This window comes from Rhopalosiphum padi, chromosome 2 (assembly GCF_020882245.1).
Source record: "Rhopalosiphum padi isolate XX-2018 chromosome 2, ASM2088224v1, whole genome shotgun sequence".
NCBI lineage: Eukaryota > Metazoa > Arthropoda > Insecta > Hemiptera > Aphididae > Rhopalosiphum > Rhopalosiphum padi.
In genome coordinates this window covers 50,679,584-50,700,589 of record NC_083598.1, presented here as the reverse complement: position 1 = coordinate 50,700,589, position 21,006 = coordinate 50,679,584, and the positions used below count along the sequence as shown (strand labels likewise).

The following is a 21,006-nucleotide window of genomic DNA, read 5'->3' as shown; positions in this document are numbered from 1 at the left end:
ACTTAAATACACCTATATTTGAAATATTTTTTAAAGTTAATGCTTATATTATATTATAGAAATACTATAAATGGCCTATTCATTTCATTCAGCTTAATACACAAGTTAATTAGGTAACTTTGCAAAAACTATATTCATTTGGATTTCGATTTGGGTAAAACTTTTGAAAAATTATGACGACTATACGATGATGACCGATGATCGCTGTTCTCATTTTGTATTTATAAATTAAAGCTATAGGTACAGTTGAGATGTATTACCCGATAGTATGGAATGTAAAATGTATACATTATTTTCATATTACATAATGGCATAATGCGAAGTTGGTATATAAGAACGGCGCCGCATAACACGATTGTCTCGCGGTGTACAACTATTATTTTATTATATCATACAAATATAACGTGTACGCACCGTAATCGTTTTGGTCTCAACCCAATTGCGAATATCGATCTCCGTCTGGTAACGTTTATTTTCCTTCCGTTGTGATTTGTTTTGTACTTCTCTCTCACTTCCTCTCTCTCTCTCCCTTTCCCTCTTTCTCTATTGCGTATTTTCTTCTTGCTCTTAAATATCCATATCGAGACGTCGTGCACATCAACGACTATTTTTACGCATATTGTACGACCCTAACCTAACCATTTTTACTAGTAAAATGTGACAAGTAAATAACCACTCCACTGTACAGTATAGGTATCAAGTGTACCTACCCCTTGGTTTTGTCAAAATTTGAACTTCAAACTTCTTATGTAACCTATATGTAATTTCGATATACATTTTTTAATGTGATAAGAACAACATAATATGAAGATTTTTGCGTTAAATACTTAAATGTTCAAGATTTTATATAAAAACACACTTTATCATTGTTTAATTGAAAAATAACTGAAGATTATGTCTACTATAATCTAATAAATACAAATGAGAATATTTGGTGAAACTTTCAAATGTTTATATTGTGTTTATTTTTGAATAAAACAAAAAATAAACTTTATTTTATTGAATATTGGTTGATAAAAGTTTTCCTTTTTCGCTATTTTTAAAGTACTAAGGTTTTTTATTTTTGACCTTATAAAATTACTAACCAGATCCAATTTATAATCTATTTTTAGATCTGACAAAGTGAGGTATACAAATATAAAAATAAAAAAACAAATATTGTAAATTCAATACATTCATCGCTCCGTTCGGAATTTAAAAAATGACAGGTGACGAATTGATGATTTAGAGTCCTTGAACGTAAAACCTATAATATATACAATAATCTTAATTCGAGTTATCAAAGCTAAATAATTAAAAAAATATTAATATGTTGTTCACAGATGATCGCCTGCACTGTTGACTGCAGATAACATTATATACATACAATCGCCGGTAAAGTAAAACTGCGTATAGTGTATATTATACAAATCGCACTCTGAGGGCATTTCTGGAAACGACAACGACGACGACGACTAATCTCTGCTGCAGAAGCTGCAGTTTCGACCGGATATGTCCACACCGGTGGTCACCACTCCGGTGGAAGTCACCGCTACGGCGAACACCGTACCCGCCGTCGCGGTGGTCGCAGCTTTGGTCGACCCGGCGAACGATCGTCGATTGCCACCGGAAAAGGTCACCGGGAACGTAAGGCACGCGAGCATGCCGCATATAGACTCTCGGCCACGTCGTCTGCAGGAAACGACGATGACTGTCCCGAAGTCCGGCAAGGATCAAACAGCGCACCAGCAACGTCTGCAGTACGGCAGGTCCAATAGTACGACAGCGGCGGCAGCGGCCGATAGGGGTGTGCATCGTGTCGGTGGCAGCGGCGGTGGTGGTGGTGGTGTCGGAGCGGGGTTCAAGAGCAAGTTGCGCAATTCGTTCAGGTCGACTGCCAAGAGAATCCGGCAACAGCAATCGGCCATTGACGCGCTGGCCAAGAACAGCCAAATGCTTGGACTGCACAACCTTCAGGACAGTCCCAGGACGATGCAGACGCAACGGGCTGTTGGTCGAGTAAGTGCGATAAACACATTATGTTTCGGGTCTGGAAACTTTGATCGTTCACATAGTCCTACGCAATTATTTATCGGCATATTTGAGTTACCACTGTGTAGGAGATTCGGGAGAGGCGGATGAGCTTTAGAAACTAAGCTTTTCGAAATATCGATACAGAAATTATTCACTACAAAAGCTTAACAATGCTCAACATTTAACCACAGTTGAATAGATATTAAACTATTGAATACTGATGACTAAGCTAAAACTTATTTATTTACATGTTTTAATTGTAATATAAAGTCAATATTTTTATAACCAATATACCAAATATTTTATAAAATGTAATTGATTAAAGCCACCCAGCCGTCCAGGTTAATGGTAACTTTTTTTTAGGTTCCCAGTTTTGATAGTTCGAAGACCCTTAATGGTACGTAAATTATTGTACATTTGGGAACAATTTGTAATATCCACGTCCGATATTATAATAGAGTGTTCATTATTATAAGAAGTTACGATATCTATAATATTGGTAGTGTATTTTTACCGATGGATTTAAAAACGTCTGTGTCCACTTTTTAGAGATATTGATGAATAGCGGTTTCACTGTATAAATTTCACGTTTATTTAGATAGTATAATTTAACTTTTCAGGAAATAGATATCCATTTTATAAACTTCGATCATAATGTGTAAAACGTTTTTATTTTCTAGTTAATGGACGCACAGATTGTATCAAATTCACGAAATACAAACCATTATTTAACATTTAGAGTAATTTAATTCGACAAACTTTTTATGAAAATGTTCATCTAAAAATAGCACCGGGTACCTTTAATTATTTATAAAAAAAATAATGTACTAATAATATCAAATTGACATAAAATAAATACTTGTTTTAAGTATTCAAATAATAAAAATTATGTATAAACTACTAAGCTAAGTATAAAATATAAATAATATCCAATTGAGAGAATAGTGTTACATATAAATATATACTATAAATACCCACAGAAATGCAGTTTAAACATTATGTGTATTTTATTAATTTTACAAATAATAATAACAATCGACGCAATAATCAACTGTGCATGTGCTATATATGTAATATTATTCTATACATCGCATAATATTTATTTTTCAAATTAGTATGTTATTTTGTTACAACGACTACGTAATACTATTTTGAACTTTTCAATAACTATTTCACTAAAATTTAATTAAAAAATATGTAAACCAGTGTAAGATAATAGTTATCATTTCACGAAATGAATACAATTTGTGTCCGTTACTTGAACCTAAAAACGACTAGGCCATTATGATCGAAATTCATGAAATAGATATTCGTTTCTTGAAAAATTCGAATTCATTATGTGAATGCGACACATTATATAATTATAATATATACTTTACTATACTACTAACTACTATACAAATTAAATGTATTGCAACTAATGCAATTACAGTTCTATATTACATACGTGAATGTATTAAAAATAATATAACCGACAAGCTTCTTGATCTATTAATATTCTATAGCCTTTTTCAATGTCGCTTAACTGAACAGGGAATGAGGATATTAGGCGTGCGAGGGATTTTTTTTGTGGGTAGTGGGAAGGGGTAAGTGAATATATTATATATTTTACAATTTTAAAATGCACCTTTCTATTATTAGTTCAGTTAGTTTATAAAAAAAGTTTAACGCATTAGTCTCTAACGGTGTATTAATTAAGAACTTATACAATATATTATCAACACATACATTATAGTTTTTCACTTTTCAAAACAACGAGCGTTTTTACAACATCATCCTCTCACACCTATTTTTTTACATTTCTAGACCCACCCCTGTAGTCGATATATGTGTATATATACGTAAACACGATTTTGGGTCAATCTTCATATTACTGCAAGTCTGCAACGTATTGAAGGATACGCGGTCCGGAAGTGCTATCCATTTGTCCGGCTAGTAAAAGTGAATTTAAAACCTAAAAGACCAACTAACGATCGTTGGAAATTCGCCGTGGTAGCAACTTCCTGTCGTAAGACCTAATAGCAGTCGTGTTCGTATAGCGACGAGTATAATATGCGCATATATATATATATATATAGTATAGTTCCCTGGCTGTTTTCATTGTTGGAAACGTCACGAAACTTGCAAAATTGGCTGCCAAAAATCAAGAAAGAGGGGGTGGAGGTAGAAAGAAAGACTTTACAGTTCAACTACTAAGTTTAAGCTTTTAAACGCACAAGCGCTAGTGTTCCTTTAACCATTATAAATAATGGGATATTTAGTTTTTATTTTTCGGGGCCAGCAATCGACATAAAATATCAAAAGTAGGTGATATAAGCGCTTTTTTTCGGTATAAGAACTATAAAGTTTTTTTTTAAAGTTTGATACTCATGAAACGATTTACATTAATTGCTATTATTTTTTTTTCGGTTTTTTGCAAATATTTTTTGAATAAGTATACTCAATAAAAAAGTATATCTAAATAAAAACATTTGTTAGCTATTTATAATTTTAAATACTGTTTTCAGTTAGGTATTAGATTTGATTTTTTTTTTAAATGTATAATTATTATATATCTAATCATGATATTACTATCATAAAAATTGTTCTGGAATAAATAGTAATCAAATGTTAAGACTATTCATATAACATAATAATTTATAGGGATATAACATTATCATTTTTTCAGCTTTTATAAAAACAGAAGCACCAATTACAAAGTTAATGTGAAACACTCATTTTTGTATAACTTATAACATTTTAATTCTATTGTTTGTATAGGTATGTTTGTTATTAATACTAGTTATAATAATTAATAAATAAAAAAAAAAAATAAATTGTTTTATGTGAGTCGACTCTCAAAAGAAAAATATATTCTTATTAGATCTTAACAGAAAAATGTTTACCACTCTTTATATATACATATACATATTATAGTACGGATAGTGACCGAATGTTTTTCGGGAATTCTAGATTGCACTCATTACCACGTTCAATCACTGCAATTGGTCGTAAAGCGGTGTTTACTATTATAAAATAATATGTAAGAAATTTTATTACACTTTTTTAGGTGTGTTTCGTTTTAAAATCGACGTAATCTAATCATAGGTATAACTCGACGGCTGGCGAGGAAATACGTATTGGTTTAACGCCTACAAACACATATGATGATATAATTTATCGCAGTTTGGTATCTTCAACTCTGATGTAATCCTAAAATCAATATGCCAACTCTGTGTACGTCAACAACGCGTTGCACGTTGTTTCGATTGATTTAGTATGCTGGCCATGTGTATGTACAATTTTTACGACTTAGCAGTATTTTGTATAGATACTTAGAACTGCAGTGAGTAAAACTCCATTTCTCAAATGGTATAAGAAGATCTAAATGTTTTGAAATAGGTCTTTAAAAGTATAAATCTAAAAATCAGATTTTGAATAAATGCATATTATTAAAGGAAAAAACGAGGATGAGCATGCTTGGCAAATCACTTTGTAGAGTTTAGTATGCATTGAAGCTCGCAGTTATTGTTCGCGTTAAACACGGCTCAGTATTGCTCTATATATATAATATACCTTATAGGTACCTAATTATTTGTAAATAATCAACCTTAAGTCGTTATCGTTTGAATAAATAAAAAAAGTACACAGACTTTTAATATCGACCGTGAAGTTGTTAGCCAATATATTACAATAACTGGGTGCACAATTTTAATTATTTTACTAATATTTTTATTTAACGAACTTAATAATGTATTGTATTTTAAATACAAATTATAAATTGTTATTAACTACCTAAAAAGTTATGTTATAAGCTTATAACACTGCTTATTATTTTGAGAGTGAACAATTTAAATAATAATTTGTTTATCGTTTTAAATTATATTAATTTATTTCGTTTTTAAACACATTAATGTTATGACGATTACAATTTTATAAACTTTTTAAAGATATGAAATATTTCCTGTAAATACTTTACTTTATTTCGTGATTTCTAGTTTCATTGTTTTTATGTGTCACAATTTTCTAATAAAGTTTTCAAGTTCATATAATGATGGTGTATTTGTGTTATAAATTTATAATAGTGTTGACGAAAATATGACATATATAAATGTTGTAAACACCTCTTTTTTATGCTTTTAATTGATAATAATAATGAATGTTTTATTATATTATAACTTTCCATCTCGATAAGCATAGAACATATAATTTCCTCAAACTTAAACACTCATCGTATATTTCTCACGTTTCACCAGGAAACAACAACAGCAATCCTTTGCTTTTGCAAATACAGACAATAATTATTTATTATTATTTTTTTGCAAAAGAACAAACAAACTATATAATTATTATAGAACAAAATAAAAAATACATTATGAATTATTATTTTTTTCTGACGAATACAAAAAAAGAATGATTGTTTATTTCCTTATCCTTATTCACCATACGTTATTTACGACTCATGTGTAAATATGTATTTCATTAATGAAAAGAAAAAAAAACCATTCATAGTATATAGAAATCTAAATCATAAACTATACGTATTATTTATATTACTATGAATAATAATGACTTAAGTACAGGTTTTTATAGGGATTTGTAAAACAAAATAAAGTTATTCGAAGAACACAGTTTTTTAAAATAATATTATGTTTTGTGACGCCCACAGACAAATAAATGCAATTTATATTCAAACGATATTCACAATACAATAAAACATTTAAATATGTATATAACATGTACCTATTACACATCGACACGCATCACTATAGTGTTAACACATATTATATTTTTTCATTTAACCTTCTTTTTTTTCTTCTTTTAGTACTCGTAATTGGAGTTTGCATACCGTTTGTGATAAACAACAATAATATTATTTTAAACAAAATAATTTTCGTTTGCTATTGCAGCCTTACGTTTTATCGAATCGTAGATTAGGTACCAATATTTTAATAAGTTGCACATACCTTAGGTACTGTTTTAATATTCCATTATAATATACCGGAAATTGTATTGAAAATAATAATAATTATATTACACCGTATAATAGTTATAATATTATACGAAATGTTATAAAAACCCATTAAAACGTTTACTTTATGGGTGTCGTAACGTTTTTGCGGTAAGAAATGATATGCACGTCGGTATAGCCATCTAGCTACTGGCACGTGGAGTCGAGCAAAAGGATGAGTGCGTCACCAGTGTTATGTTTAGAGACGACGTCGTAAAATATGTGTCTTTGATCCCGGTACAGGTATCGTAATAAACATGCGATAAAATATCTAACACATTTAATTTCGGTTTGACAGTTCAATATCAGATCGTCCTTCTCCTCCTCATCATCATCATCATCCGGCTACAATATAATATATAATATTATTATTATCATGACCAATGAGCGTATAATAGATACCTAATATGATAATTGTTGTTAATAACACCACCCTCGCGATATTAAATCGTCGTTAACATTATATAGGTACCTATCTACTTATGAGTAATTTTTATTTTATATTAATATCGTTAACATATTTATTATTAATATTATTGTATATTATTTTCGAATACCACCTACCTGTATACTGTCGATGAGAATAATTACATAATAATTATTACATTATTCTATGGACGGGATCCAATATTCGTCGGCGATGAACGATGAGCCGAGGAGAACTAGTCGCGATGGTTATTCGAATTTCCGTCAAAATATAATTTTGTCGCACAGCTCATGGTCGCATTTATACTATCTACGTATAGTTCACCTTACACCTATATGAAATGTTTCCGAGAGTTTTACGACCCAGGAAGTCTTGGTTACGACGTGGTTTCATGGTATTATAACGATACAAGTGACCAGAGTGGACAGTATACCTATCTTTAGTTAAACCACAAGGCGATGTCCGTGGTATGTGTAAGCTGCTGTACGAATCACACCGCGAGAGATTCATTGTATTTGCGAACTTTACGTAGGAAACTATAATAATATAATAAACTCGCCACGCAGCGTCATTCATTTTACCGCCGTTGAGCGTTATTCGCGATATCGTAGATCGGCTTGTCAACAATATGTAAAGAGATAATAATCATAATATTAAATATATATAAATTAACGAATAAGCCAACAAAATGCCCGGGTCGTTGTCTTTGGTAAATGTCATGTCGTCCGTTGTACTATGACTGGAATAAAAAATGCCTATCGTTTTATCGTGCTTTTTTTTTATACACAGGATATCGCCGGTCAAACGTCTAAACATCGACCACAAAATCAACAGGGCGTGGTATTGTATTCGTCGTCGGGAAGCGACCACAGTCTCGGAAGAGAGAGGTCGCCGACCATTAGCAGCTACCCAAAAGGATCTCCTTCACAATGGACAGGTGAGTGACGTTAAAACAGTTTTTAAAAATTTGTACTAGTTGGTTTTTTTTTTTTATTTAACACAATATTAAACTTATAATATTGTAGTAACTGCATTATGTGATACCGATTTAAACGTAAAATCATTATTTATATGCACGTATCCAGGGGAGGATCCATAGGGTAATGATCCTGCCTCCCTCCGAAAATATTTAATAATTAAAAATAAAAGATTTTATGTAAGAACCATGTTAAAAAATAGTATAATAAAATGACATAATCCCGGCTACGTGCTTGATTGTTTATAAATTATATAGTTATCATAATATATATTAGATACTATATAGAGTATTAGAGTGCAGAGTAGAAATATTTTAGAAGTATTATATAGGTACATTTTTCCATACAATAAAACTATATACTTTGACGTCCGTTAACATTTACGACATAATATTGGTTCAAATGCAGTACCTATATCCTATATTATATAGTTATAACTGTTATTATATTACCTGATTAATTTTCACAGATTATTAGTTATATATACATTTCACAATAATATTTCAAGTAATATAAAAACTATTTAATATTATGATACCAAATTAAGTGGGCAAATATTTTTTAATTATTTTATGACTTTTATTATTATTTACTATTATACATTTTTTTTTTTTTAATAAAAACTGAAATATATGCGTTCAATTTTTAGGATTACAAATAAACATTCACGTTTTAGTCGTAATTGAGCTTAATTGCCTTAATTTCAAGAGGACGATACACCTGTTTAATATTATGATGCTGCTTCTGTCTTACAAACATACCTAGAACATAGCAAATCAATGTTCATCAATTCCAATTTAATATAGTAACATTTAACAATGTAGTAAAATGACCTATAAATAAATTTAAAGATAAAAACATTATTTATGTTTTATATGGTTTTTACTTTTTTGTAAGTTATTTTAATTTATAAGCGAAGTATGAACATTTTTAGAATGTAATATTTTTACATAAAAAATATCGAAAACCTCGTGGAAAATAGTCTTACCTTTAAAATTAATAATAAGCCAATTCACTCTTACTAAAAGTTACTACGCAATTTTTAAAACTGCTAAACACAAATTTGATGTCATACGACTCATGCATTTGTAAGACAACACACCAAAATAAGTGCTCTTAAAAGTTATAATATAAAATACATAGGATAACAATATAATTAGGTATTATTATATATTGGCTATTTTATTAATGAAAAAATATAAATATATTACAATTTAAAATTGTAGCTATGAACTTGTGTGTAATTATATGCATGAGTCGAGTAAAATATTATGTCAGTTATAAAAATTTAATGTTTTTCGTGAATTGAATTTCGTTAGTTGATGATGGCAATTGTTTTTTTCACAATAATACATTTAATCAATTATTTCAGACTAGGTAATGTAGCTAAATGTATACAAGTTAATTGTACATATAAATATAATGTACTGAATTTTAATATTAACAATACTACCTATAATAATAATCATTGTTAAGTTTAATGTTTTTATTATATTTACAATTATATGTATTTCTTTTTTTCACTGTATTTATTTCGTGCATATTTTTATAACCTTATTGTTATAAGTTGAACATAAATCAATCAAATGCCAAAAAATATTATATCGTCGATCGTTCTAAACACTATTATTATTGTCACTTGTTATAAGGACTACCGCGTGCGGTTTCCATTAAGTATAAATTAAAAACTCACTCACTTTTATACCAATATCACTTTCAACGAAGAGTTGTATAGAACAAATTACTTTTCTAGAATTAAATAAATAATAAACTTTTTGGAATAAAAAAAAAGAATCATATAATAAATACACGATGAGGATGATATTAATTTGAAATAATAACCTAACAGTCGAACGCGCTCGTCCATTTAAAATCGATTGATTGCATTTTTTTTTAACCGACAGGCACTTGCAGCCCATTAGGTGGTTCGCAATTTTCGTTGGCCACTCAAAACACGTGCTGTTGTCAGCATGTGGTCAACAATTGCAAAATGATGATAGAAAACAACAACAATATGTGGCAACAAAATTCGTTCAAACACAATAGGGTAAGAATTTATATAATAAGGTATTCACATACGTATAGATACAAAAACATAATACTATAGAGACGCGTTTTTAAAATATTCACGAAACATTAGCTAAGGTTTGGAAAAAAATGGACAGAAAATTAGTGGGCAGGGAGTGTAGTTCACGCGTGTGCATTTCTGCGTTTTCTAAATTGATTCCAACACTGCAGGTGCATATGAGAAGGTGTTGCTATTAAAAAACGGTGTCCACTTGGGTTTCCGTTATAACATTAAATATTTAAAAGATTCTGATCACGATATGATACCGTCAAAGCCCAATCACTATAGGTAAAGCTAAGATTTACAAGTAGATTTTTGGATTTACTACTAAGCTGAAAATCGTAATTTTACCGGAGCATTTACTAATATTTTTGTATTATACATCCTAGGATACTAATTGTGTTAGTTATCGCTACAGGTAACGCTACAGGAAACCAATATATTTTTTTGTTCAATAATTATTATTTTAAGTAAAATTCATAAGAACTATACTAATTTGGTAGGTATACTAATAATTAAACTAAGTTATACGTAAGTTAAATTGAATTATACATGTGATTGTTAAAACACATATTTGTTTTTTAAATTATGATTATGATTATAGGCTTATGATTAAAACAAAATATTCCTGATAGTTTTTTTATATTAGAATTTATACAAGAAATAAATTATTTATTTTAAAAATCCTTGTCCGCCTGAATGAAAATATTTGAAATCACGATATTAAAATAAATTTCTCAAAGTTTTCTGTCGTGTATTGACCCGTTTTTACTATTTCTGCATTTTAGATGTCAACATAATTTTTAGTAAAAGTGGGGATACAATTATGATTTTTAGCTTTTATACTGTGTACAAAATATAATAAATCCTATAAATCCCATTAACTATTAAATTTTACTTTTACCCAGTGATCGGTCGGAATTTGACGGTATTTTTACTGTCCAAATCAAATAATTGATTTATTTGGAACGGTAATTATGAAACAAATTTTCATAGAAAGTTGATAAACGTGAACACCTATAATATTCATAAGTTAATCATTATTCATGTCCGTATGTGATAGGTACTTGCAAACAAAGTGTCTGTACTATCTTACTCCAATCGTATTTATTGATATATGTTTTTTAGCTTTCAATAGTATAATATATACATATAACTCATTTAATTATAGTGGCGTCTTACTTAATGTATTTTTTACTTTTTCGCAGGGCAATAATTCTGGGCCAAAAAATTCAAATGGAGAACCATACGAAGACAGTGACGGCCTAACGTGGAGGAGGTTGCACATGAGCAGAGCAAAACTCAAAGCTACAGCTACCACATCTGAACTATTATCTGGATTTGCGATGGTAATAATCGTTCATAACATTTTTTAACAACGTTTTCAACTTGTTTACACAGCACTTGCTTTTTTACATATAATATTATATAAACATGAAATAGAATGCTTACACGCGGGTAAGCTAAAATTGATTTAACTTTTTTTTTACATATTAATATATTTTAGAAAATTCTATAATATTCAAGCAAATAAAAAGTATTATACTCAAAAAGAAGTTCAGATAAATTGTTGAACTACTTAAAAACACAAATGATGCATTTCTATCACTTAAGATTATTAAGATTTTATAAAACTTTTAAGATCACCTATTAAATTATGCATTATTATATGATATTACCTAAATAAATTGTATATTTTACCTAAAACTATGTCATTATAAAAAAAAAAATTATTTAGACAAATTTTTGGTTCTGAGCGGAGAAATTAATTAATTTATACTGCTATGAGGTATGCTTTTTTATATCCGAATACATTTTATATACAAAGAAAAACTTTGATTTTAAACTTTAAGAATGCAGATTCTTAGTAGCAAATTGAAACTCGATTTACTTACAAGGTCAAAATTTAAAACGTTCTACTACTTTTCAAAATAAATGAGAAATGTATACGATTATCTGTTTAAATTTTAATATTATTATCAAAATAATTATTTGGAGAAATCAACCTTAGTTATTAACAAGTTAGACTGTCTTCGTTCAGAATCGTTTTTAATTGTATATAATTATTTATTACTAAATTCTAAATTAACACATCTTTTACAGTGATTTACTTTTACTTTCAAAAACTCAAAAACTATAATGTACAGAAAAGCCACCGGTACTTGACGGATAATTTTATGTATTATCTTCTTTTACTAAAAATTAAAATTAATTTGTATATACATAATACAATAATTAATTAAAACATAAAACAACTAAAATGATCCTAAATAAAGAAATGTAAATTGAATGCAAATAAATGTTGGCAATTTTTTTTTATCAACGCTTAACGTGTGTGCACACATTTTTTCTACTATTTTTCATTTTTTTTACAATATTGTAAAAGGACAAAATAAACCAAGCTTAATACATAATAGTAACAACCCCAAAAAATGGAAATAAAAATTGAAAATACTTAAAATTATGCAATACAAAATCTTGCACTTGAAATCCTGGATGCACCAAACAAATTAATATATAGATTACTCTGCTATATCTGCATTGAACAATAATTAACAAATTTCATAGAATCTGAGCCCAGCTAACTACTTGTATATTATATATTTATACACACAGAATATAGGTTTATCGTATATATGATTAATTTAACTGCCTAAGCTTAAAATGTTTGAATTTCTAGCTGATAGGATATTTTTATAAAAAATTAGATTTTGTTATAAATAATTAGGTATATAATATGTCAAAAATACTTAAAACTATACAAAAATTAAAAATATCGACGTTAAAAATTTTAATAGGTACATTTCCATTAATTGGATCAACACTCATATGCCAGTTGTACAATTTATGTATAATTAATATATTATAGCACTTTGCGATAAAATATAATTAATAGTTCTTTGAAAAGAAAAAGAATAATTATAGTAACGAACATTAAAACAGGAACAAGTACTCGTTTATATTTTCTATTGAATACATTTTATTTTTTATTTTTTTAACAGAACTTTCTAAATTAGAAAATTACTTACGTGTATATGTATATAGGTACCTACCTAATGTATTCCTGCAAGTGGACGTATCGCCTGATATGTATTCTGACCAACACGCACTGCTCGAGTTCATTTGCGTCTCTTTTAATGATACTCGAGTATTATAGTTGAGTAAATGTGGAACACACCCTTATTCGTACATTATATTGTTTTTACAAAATTCTCATTTGGTCATGAATGTGAAGTATCATTTCGTTTTATTTTTCACTACGAACAAATGCATAATATAATAATATGTTTTGAACCCTCGAACACTGCTGCAACTACCTGCTGTAGTAATACATAAATAAACTCGTATCGAATAAACAAAATAATTATCGGCTTAAAAACAACCCATTTAGGTGCATGCGTAGGTGTGCGAAGTGTTTTCGGGTAAATGTGGGTTGAATAATAATTTAAAAACAACACATTATATATTACATTTATATTTGTTATATAATTAAATGAAACAATAATTTTGCTCTGACAATTGGACGACGTTCGTTTTGAATTTAGTTCGATTTTAATATTATGTTTACTTTAACATGTGCTCGTGTGCTTTTCGAACCCACATATTGTTAAGCCTTTGATAAAAAGAAAATAGGTTTTGTAATTTTCGAAATTCAAATAGTTTTGGTTTGTATACATTTTAAATCATCAGGTCACTGTTATTTGAGAGGATTTTAGTGAACCGTCGAATGAATGTTTTTTTTAAATTATGTACTGAAACAAATAATTTATAAATTATAAATTATAAATTTTATATACTAAAATAATATAGAATCTTATAAATATTTGAATATATTTAAAAATAATTTATATGGGTACAAAAATGTTAACCAGTAATGTTTACAGTTTATTTACAATATAGTGGCGTGATGAAAGGGATTTAATGACGCCTAATTGTCGTGGTGTGAAATAATAAAAAATGGTAAATTGTTATTTTTGATATACCAAGTCAATTATAACATAAAATAGGGGAAAGCCTCTTAGAATTTAATATCCCTAGATAGGAGTTAATAAAATATAAGTGGGTAGATACTTAAGTCTTTAATAGTTTTTAGCTTTTTAAATTTTTTTCGAACAAATTTCATGGATGTGTTGTCTACGCATCATAGTTAATACATTTTCACCACACCACATTAAATAATAATAAAAACATCAATAAAAAAAGATTTTTACTTATGCAAAAGTTATGAATTGTGATAATTTTAATTATGTTAAAACATAAAATCATTATCACTTATTTATCTTATTGTAATACTAAAATAAAAATGAAAAGTTCAGAATCTGCTAATTAACATTTCGATTCGGTGTATTTAAATTTAAAAAGAACTCTATCATTTTGTCAACGATTCGTGGTCAAATAATAAGATGTTTTTATTTAAAAACAAATTGTATTTCCAATTGTAAATTGTATTTCCCCACATATGAGTACGATAATATACTTACTAATAGTATATAGTCCATAAACGCTATGAAAATAATATAAATGTTCTTAATACGTAGTGTTTTAAGATTTCAAGTATCAGAATTTGAATAAATACATATGTAGTTTAACCGTAAAACTGCGTACCTATCAATTTTAAATTATTACCAGGTCAATAGATCATAGAAATACCTAAAAATAATAATGCAGTATATTATACATGTGACATTATACAAATTATAACAATGCAATTTTTATACTTTTATTTTTAACACTTTAATAGAAATATATCAATTTTGGTGATTTTTTTATTAGCTTGGATAAAGCTTTTAGATCATGTCACTGGTGTTTGTAAACATTTGTACAAATAAGAACATAACACCGTGTGATTTGAGCATCAATCATAGAGTTGATCTATATTTGACATGAGACACTCGTTATTTCAGAAAACACTAATATTTTTGAAATTATTTCTTTTACATTATTTTAATTCGTTACGAAACAACATTTTTGTGAAAAAGTAAATAAATATTTTTACTGTTTTTTTATCGTAATTATTTTTTACATCTCTTATTCTTTTGAATGACACTTTACTAATACGTTTTTAACTTTATATTTCGAAGAAGAATATTATTTGGAGTATTTCGATCTTTAAAAATCAAAATTCGGATCAGCAGTTTATTTGTTATAAGTGATAAGCGGAATAGTGGACCAACATTTTACCATGGTACCTTACCCTTGTACCACCCCACTCCACTCGTCTAAACTTCAATACTATTATAACTGATCGTCAAAACTTCGATTTTTATACGTTGAAGTTGTTCCAAAAAATTCTACTTTAAAATAAAGAATTAAGAATGTATACATATTGGCTATTCCTTAGATAAATCGTGTTTTTAACTGTTTAAAATCGTGTAAATCGTTAATAGTTTTTGGGATAACGAGTGTCCGTAACGCGCGTAAAATATAGATCGTCTGGTATAATATGTTATATATATGTTACCTACATAATATGCCGCCGTTGCGTGCTACAGGTGGCGATGGTGGAGCTGCAGATCAACGAGCCGACCATGGTGCCCGAATGGCTGTTCATCATGTTCGCGGTGTGCACCACCGTGCTGGTGGCCGTGCACATATTCGCGCTGATGATCAGCACGTACCTGCTGCCCAACGTGGACGCCATCAGCAAGCTGCAGAGCACCAAGCTGATCCAGGAGTCGCCGCACGAGCGCATGCGCGGCTTCGTCGAGCTGGCCTGGGCGTTCTCCACCGTGCTCGGGCTGTTCCTGTTCCTGGTCGAGGTGGCCATACTGTGCTGGGTCAAGTTCTGGGACCACTCGGTCCGGGCCGCCATGGCTGCCACCATAATCGTCATACCGGTGCTGGTCATATTCGTGTTCTTCGTGTTCCATTTTTACCGGAACCTGGTCGTGTACAAGTGCAAGTCTACCGTATCCGACATCAAGGAACTAGAGGCCATGAAGAAGAAACTGGACGCGGCCGGCACCACAAAAGTCGTGTGATCCGCGTGGCGGCCGATCGGCAGTCTTGCGTTATGGTTTTAAATTTTTGAATAACAACAAATATCCGTTGGTTTCTAATAAGTCATACTCGTGATTTTAATCGATAACGCACTGTATTATTTCCGTTTTACTACCGTTGTAATGGCGTAATAGGATCTATTAAAACCCATAATATAGAAATAAAAATAAAGTCTAAACGAATATTTAAATTAAATTATTTTATGAAATATCTTATGTTATGCGCTAATAACTCGTGTAAAAAATCTATTATAATAATATGCACTACATATTAACATTTATATATTTTGTATTACTGTTGTTATGAAACGGGTATGTACCTCACTATTAGCATGTTTACACTTATATGTAGCAAAAAAAAAAACATGAAAATGCACGAACTTACAAATCCTGGTTATTATATTATACACTAATAACAACCCAATAATAATTTATTATACCGTCGTCGTCAAATTATTATAATATATTATAATCGTTATTATTATTATTATTACTATATAATATCACCACTATTATTATTATTAATATTATTATTAAACACATCATTCCGCGCAACATATATAATATACATTTATATATTATTAACGAAATATCGTACCTATATATTATTGTTATATGTTATCATACACGCGCACGTTCAGTCGAGAAAATGTACCTATTTTTTTATGTTACAAATAATAATAGTCGGGGATGAAGCAATGCCCGGTAAGTCAAAAAAATACGATTTTAAGATATACATCAGCATTTTCAAAAAGAATAGGTATAAACTTAAAAGTATAATTTCACTTTTGTCGATTATCAATGTACGATAGAAATATCACGTAAATATATACTACCTAGTGATAATTTTAATTTGTACTATTATATCTATTTTTTATTTTTTATCCTATTTAAAGTAATGTGTCTTCTGAAAAATCGGCTTTTTTTTTTTACTTACAAAGTATTGCTTCTCTATCGACCAATTATAGGCTAGCACTTTACCTAGCTCTATATTATATAGAATAATATTATGCTGATCAGCAAATCCAACGTCGCATAACAAGGCGTCGGTTATATATTTTTGCTTATGCAATCAACAGCTAAAAATAATACGCGAATCAGCAGTATAGTAGCGGCTACGTATCAAAATTGAGCAATCAAAAAACATTACCCCCTCAGCTGTGGTATACTAATACCAACCATTATGGTTGTATTCAGACATACAGACAGAATAATTTATACTCAATACCACGGATCAATACGAGAAACAAGAATATCTAACTTCTTGTTTGCTCGTCATATAATTACATAATACAGTGAAACTTCAAAATACCGAATACTCTTGGTCGCCGAAATTGTGTCCGCTATTGGAGGTATATTCGTTAGGGGAGGTTTCGCATTATATATTACTCTGACCTAACGTATCGCCTCGATCACTGTATAGCCGCTACTGTGTATATTATGGACCCATGAAACGTGGTAACTTGAAATTGTTTATTGAAGTAGTTTGATAACAAATAGTATTACAATATAATTAATAATATTATACCCTAACTGTAAGAATGTAATTTTTTTTTTGTATTTTTTTTTCAAAAAATGTATTCAAATATTTTTTCATCACTATCGATTTTTGTGTCAAATATAAACTTTATACACAATATAATATTTGCAGACTAAAATTATATTTGAAAATCCTTCTCGTGCCACCATTTATACTCTTATACCAAATGTTTGTACATCTATAAACGTCTTTACATTATCACGAGATGCAAATCGGAGTATTTGCAAATTTCAAAGCGACTCTTATCAATTCGACGGTCGTGGATAAACAATTTTTAAGAGGTTTCAACGATTTTCATATAAACTAATTATTAATTAATAATAATGATTTGTTGTAATCTAAATAAATATAAATAAATGGAATCAAATTCAAGTGCCTACCGCAACGGTTTAACATAATCACTTTAATTATAAAGAAAGAAATCTCAATAATTGGATGCTATGAATGGACATTGGACGCATTCAAAATCACTGCCATTTTATCGACAACTTATCGTCTAATCACCCACAAAAAAACTACACCATTGTAAAATAAATACATTTATCGCTGTGCTCAGAATTTAAAATATATATTGAAGATGATGAAACAAGCCAGCAACGAAAAAACTTTAATAAGTTATCCATTCCAAAAATTTAATTTCAGTAGTCAGTAACAAAATATTATAAGATCTTATCTTTTTTTATTAGCGTTTGTCATCACGTACAGAAATACACAATATTAACAGATTCTATTGTGAATCAAATAAAAATGTCACGTAACAGATTCAAATCTAGGAATTTTTTATAATATGTGAAAAATGTTTAATTCTTCTCTAAAATGTTTAAAAAGGGAACTGTCACGTTGTTACAGTAGGATTTTCAATTAGATATGGACGAATTAGGACGTTATGGTATTTATATCAGTATTTAATATTTATATATAGATACAAACTACAAAAGCGTTTATCCAAATCAATGACGATATACTTTTTTTTTAATAGTTCACCGACAGCAGAGGAGGTTCCGTTTGCACAATACTACTCCTAATGACGATAATACGGTATACTTATTACTATGGGGTCCGAATGATACAGGACAGTGCAAATAGTAAAATAGTTTCCTAATTATAATCTATAATTATAAGATTAATTACCGCAATCGTCTTCGGCAACGGGTATTTTCACCGCGGAAAACTAAATCGACGGACTCGATATGCATGCATTATATGAATTACATTTCACTATATAAAGTGTGGTTCACCAATCTTGTACTTCATTTTTTCTTCAATAATACGTACAGTTATTAAAAATCCACAGAAAATTATTTTGCAGATTATTAATCTGTATATTTTGAAAATTCCAACGAGTATATTTTGAGTTATTTAACTCTGTGTGTTAGATCAGATCTATGACAATAGGTTTGAAACATAGGAATAGATCATACTCATTTAAAAATTATATTTATTCATCAACATTTAACATTTTTAAAAATGATCCTAGTATATAATAACGACTAGATATTTTATATTAAATATACTTTATATCTTTGTAAAACTGATTTAAATTACTATTATTATTCTTACAAAAACATTTTAATAATTGAAAAACTACTCATTAGAATTTTAAATTATATACTCAAGTACATACAATTAATATTAAAAAAAATATTCACTAATTAATTTACAATAAAAAATAATCAATATACACAGGTTTGGGTACATACTCGTAATATAAGTTATAACAATATTGTAACCGCATGCATGTGACGCGTAAACGATATTTATGACAATTTAAATACCTACTTTATTATTATTTGGGAATTAAAACTTTTACTAATAGTATTAATTTTACTTAATACAATAATATTTCCAAAATATGTGTATTAATTTTAATACATTACCTATTTATACCATGAACATAGTCACTCTATTTTACGGTAAGATGATATTGACTTAAAATTTGATAACAATAATATAATATTGTGTAAATTACATTTATTATTATTAAGATAATTAAATATTAACAATATTATAAATACAATGTTTTAAAAAAAAAATTAAAAAAACTACCGTAATACTAAAACTAAAATAAATAACTTTACTAGAAGTATAAAAAAAGCATATGAAATGTACTAAGTAATGATAGCAAATAGATCGTCTCTGCTCAGATTCGTTTTCGTATATAATAATGGTATATAATTGAAATCAAATTTAACACATCCATTGATCAGTGACCTACTGCAGGACACCTGATGTACAATAGAGCAATATTCACTTGCCCACATTTTTAAATACTATAGTTATTAAATTCATATTATTAAATAACTTCATTTTGTTTCTACGTTTTATTAAATATTTTTTTAGCAATTAAAAATACTTACATTTTTTCAAATGAAAACCACCTTCATTTACAATAAATTGTAAAGCAGATAATTTTTTTTTAAAGTATTTATGTACCTGTTTAGAAATTTAAATGAGTAATTCTGAGTTATCAAGCCTTATATGAACTAAGGATATTAATCCCTGTAATAAAGATTGTGCAATTGTGCATACATTTTAAAATATACTTTGTAATATATTTAGCTAAGTTCTTATTATAGGTACCAATTTTTACAAATTATAAAACCGTAAGCTAATAGAAGCTAATAATTAATATTAATATAATATGAATACCATCATAGTCCCCATATTATCTTCCAAAATGCAGTTATCATAAAGTATTATTTTAAATAGATACTTAAAATTAAATATCAATTTATAATATTTTTTGGCGTGCCGAAGAATTTAAAACCAAAAGCACTGTTTTCATGTTTCCGAGAATAACTTCTGCTTATATATCATACACATATGGATATATGTATGTACTACTAGTGGTAATCAATGAATGAGCAATCGATATATCTTCGGAAACCATTTAAAAGATAAATTATTTGTTTCCATTCAGTATATTGTTCAAGAATGGTTGCGTAAGTTTTAAATTTAAAGCAGTTAACCATGATGGTAAGTATTGGCAGAC

At 28.7% G+C, this 21,006-nt stretch overlaps 1 protein-coding gene across 5 annotated transcripts in view; it reads left to right on the top strand.

Moving 5' to 3' along the window:
• LOC132920572 (calcium release-activated calcium channel protein 1-like) overlaps nt 1–18,118 on the top strand; it is a 61,024-nt gene extending 42,906 nt beyond the window's left edge. For all 5 annotated transcript variants that reach the window (XM_060983062.1, XM_060983063.1, XM_060983064.1 and 2 more), the window contains 5 exons: nt 1,323–1,998; nt 8,220–8,367; nt 10,312–10,454; nt 11,684–11,824; nt 15,968–18,118. In XM_060983062.1, the coding sequence (XP_060839045.1) occupies nt 1,492–1,998; nt 8,220–8,367; nt 10,312–10,454; nt 11,684–11,824; nt 15,968–16,456 (1,428 nt within the window). In that variant the 5' untranslated portion in view covers nt 1,323–1,491 and the 3' untranslated portion in view covers nt 16,457–18,118. The remainder of the gene's footprint in view (nt 1–1,322; nt 1,999–8,219; nt 8,368–10,311; nt 10,455–11,683; nt 11,825–15,967) is intronic.
• Nucleotides 18,119–21,006: the final 2,888 nt, after the last annotated feature.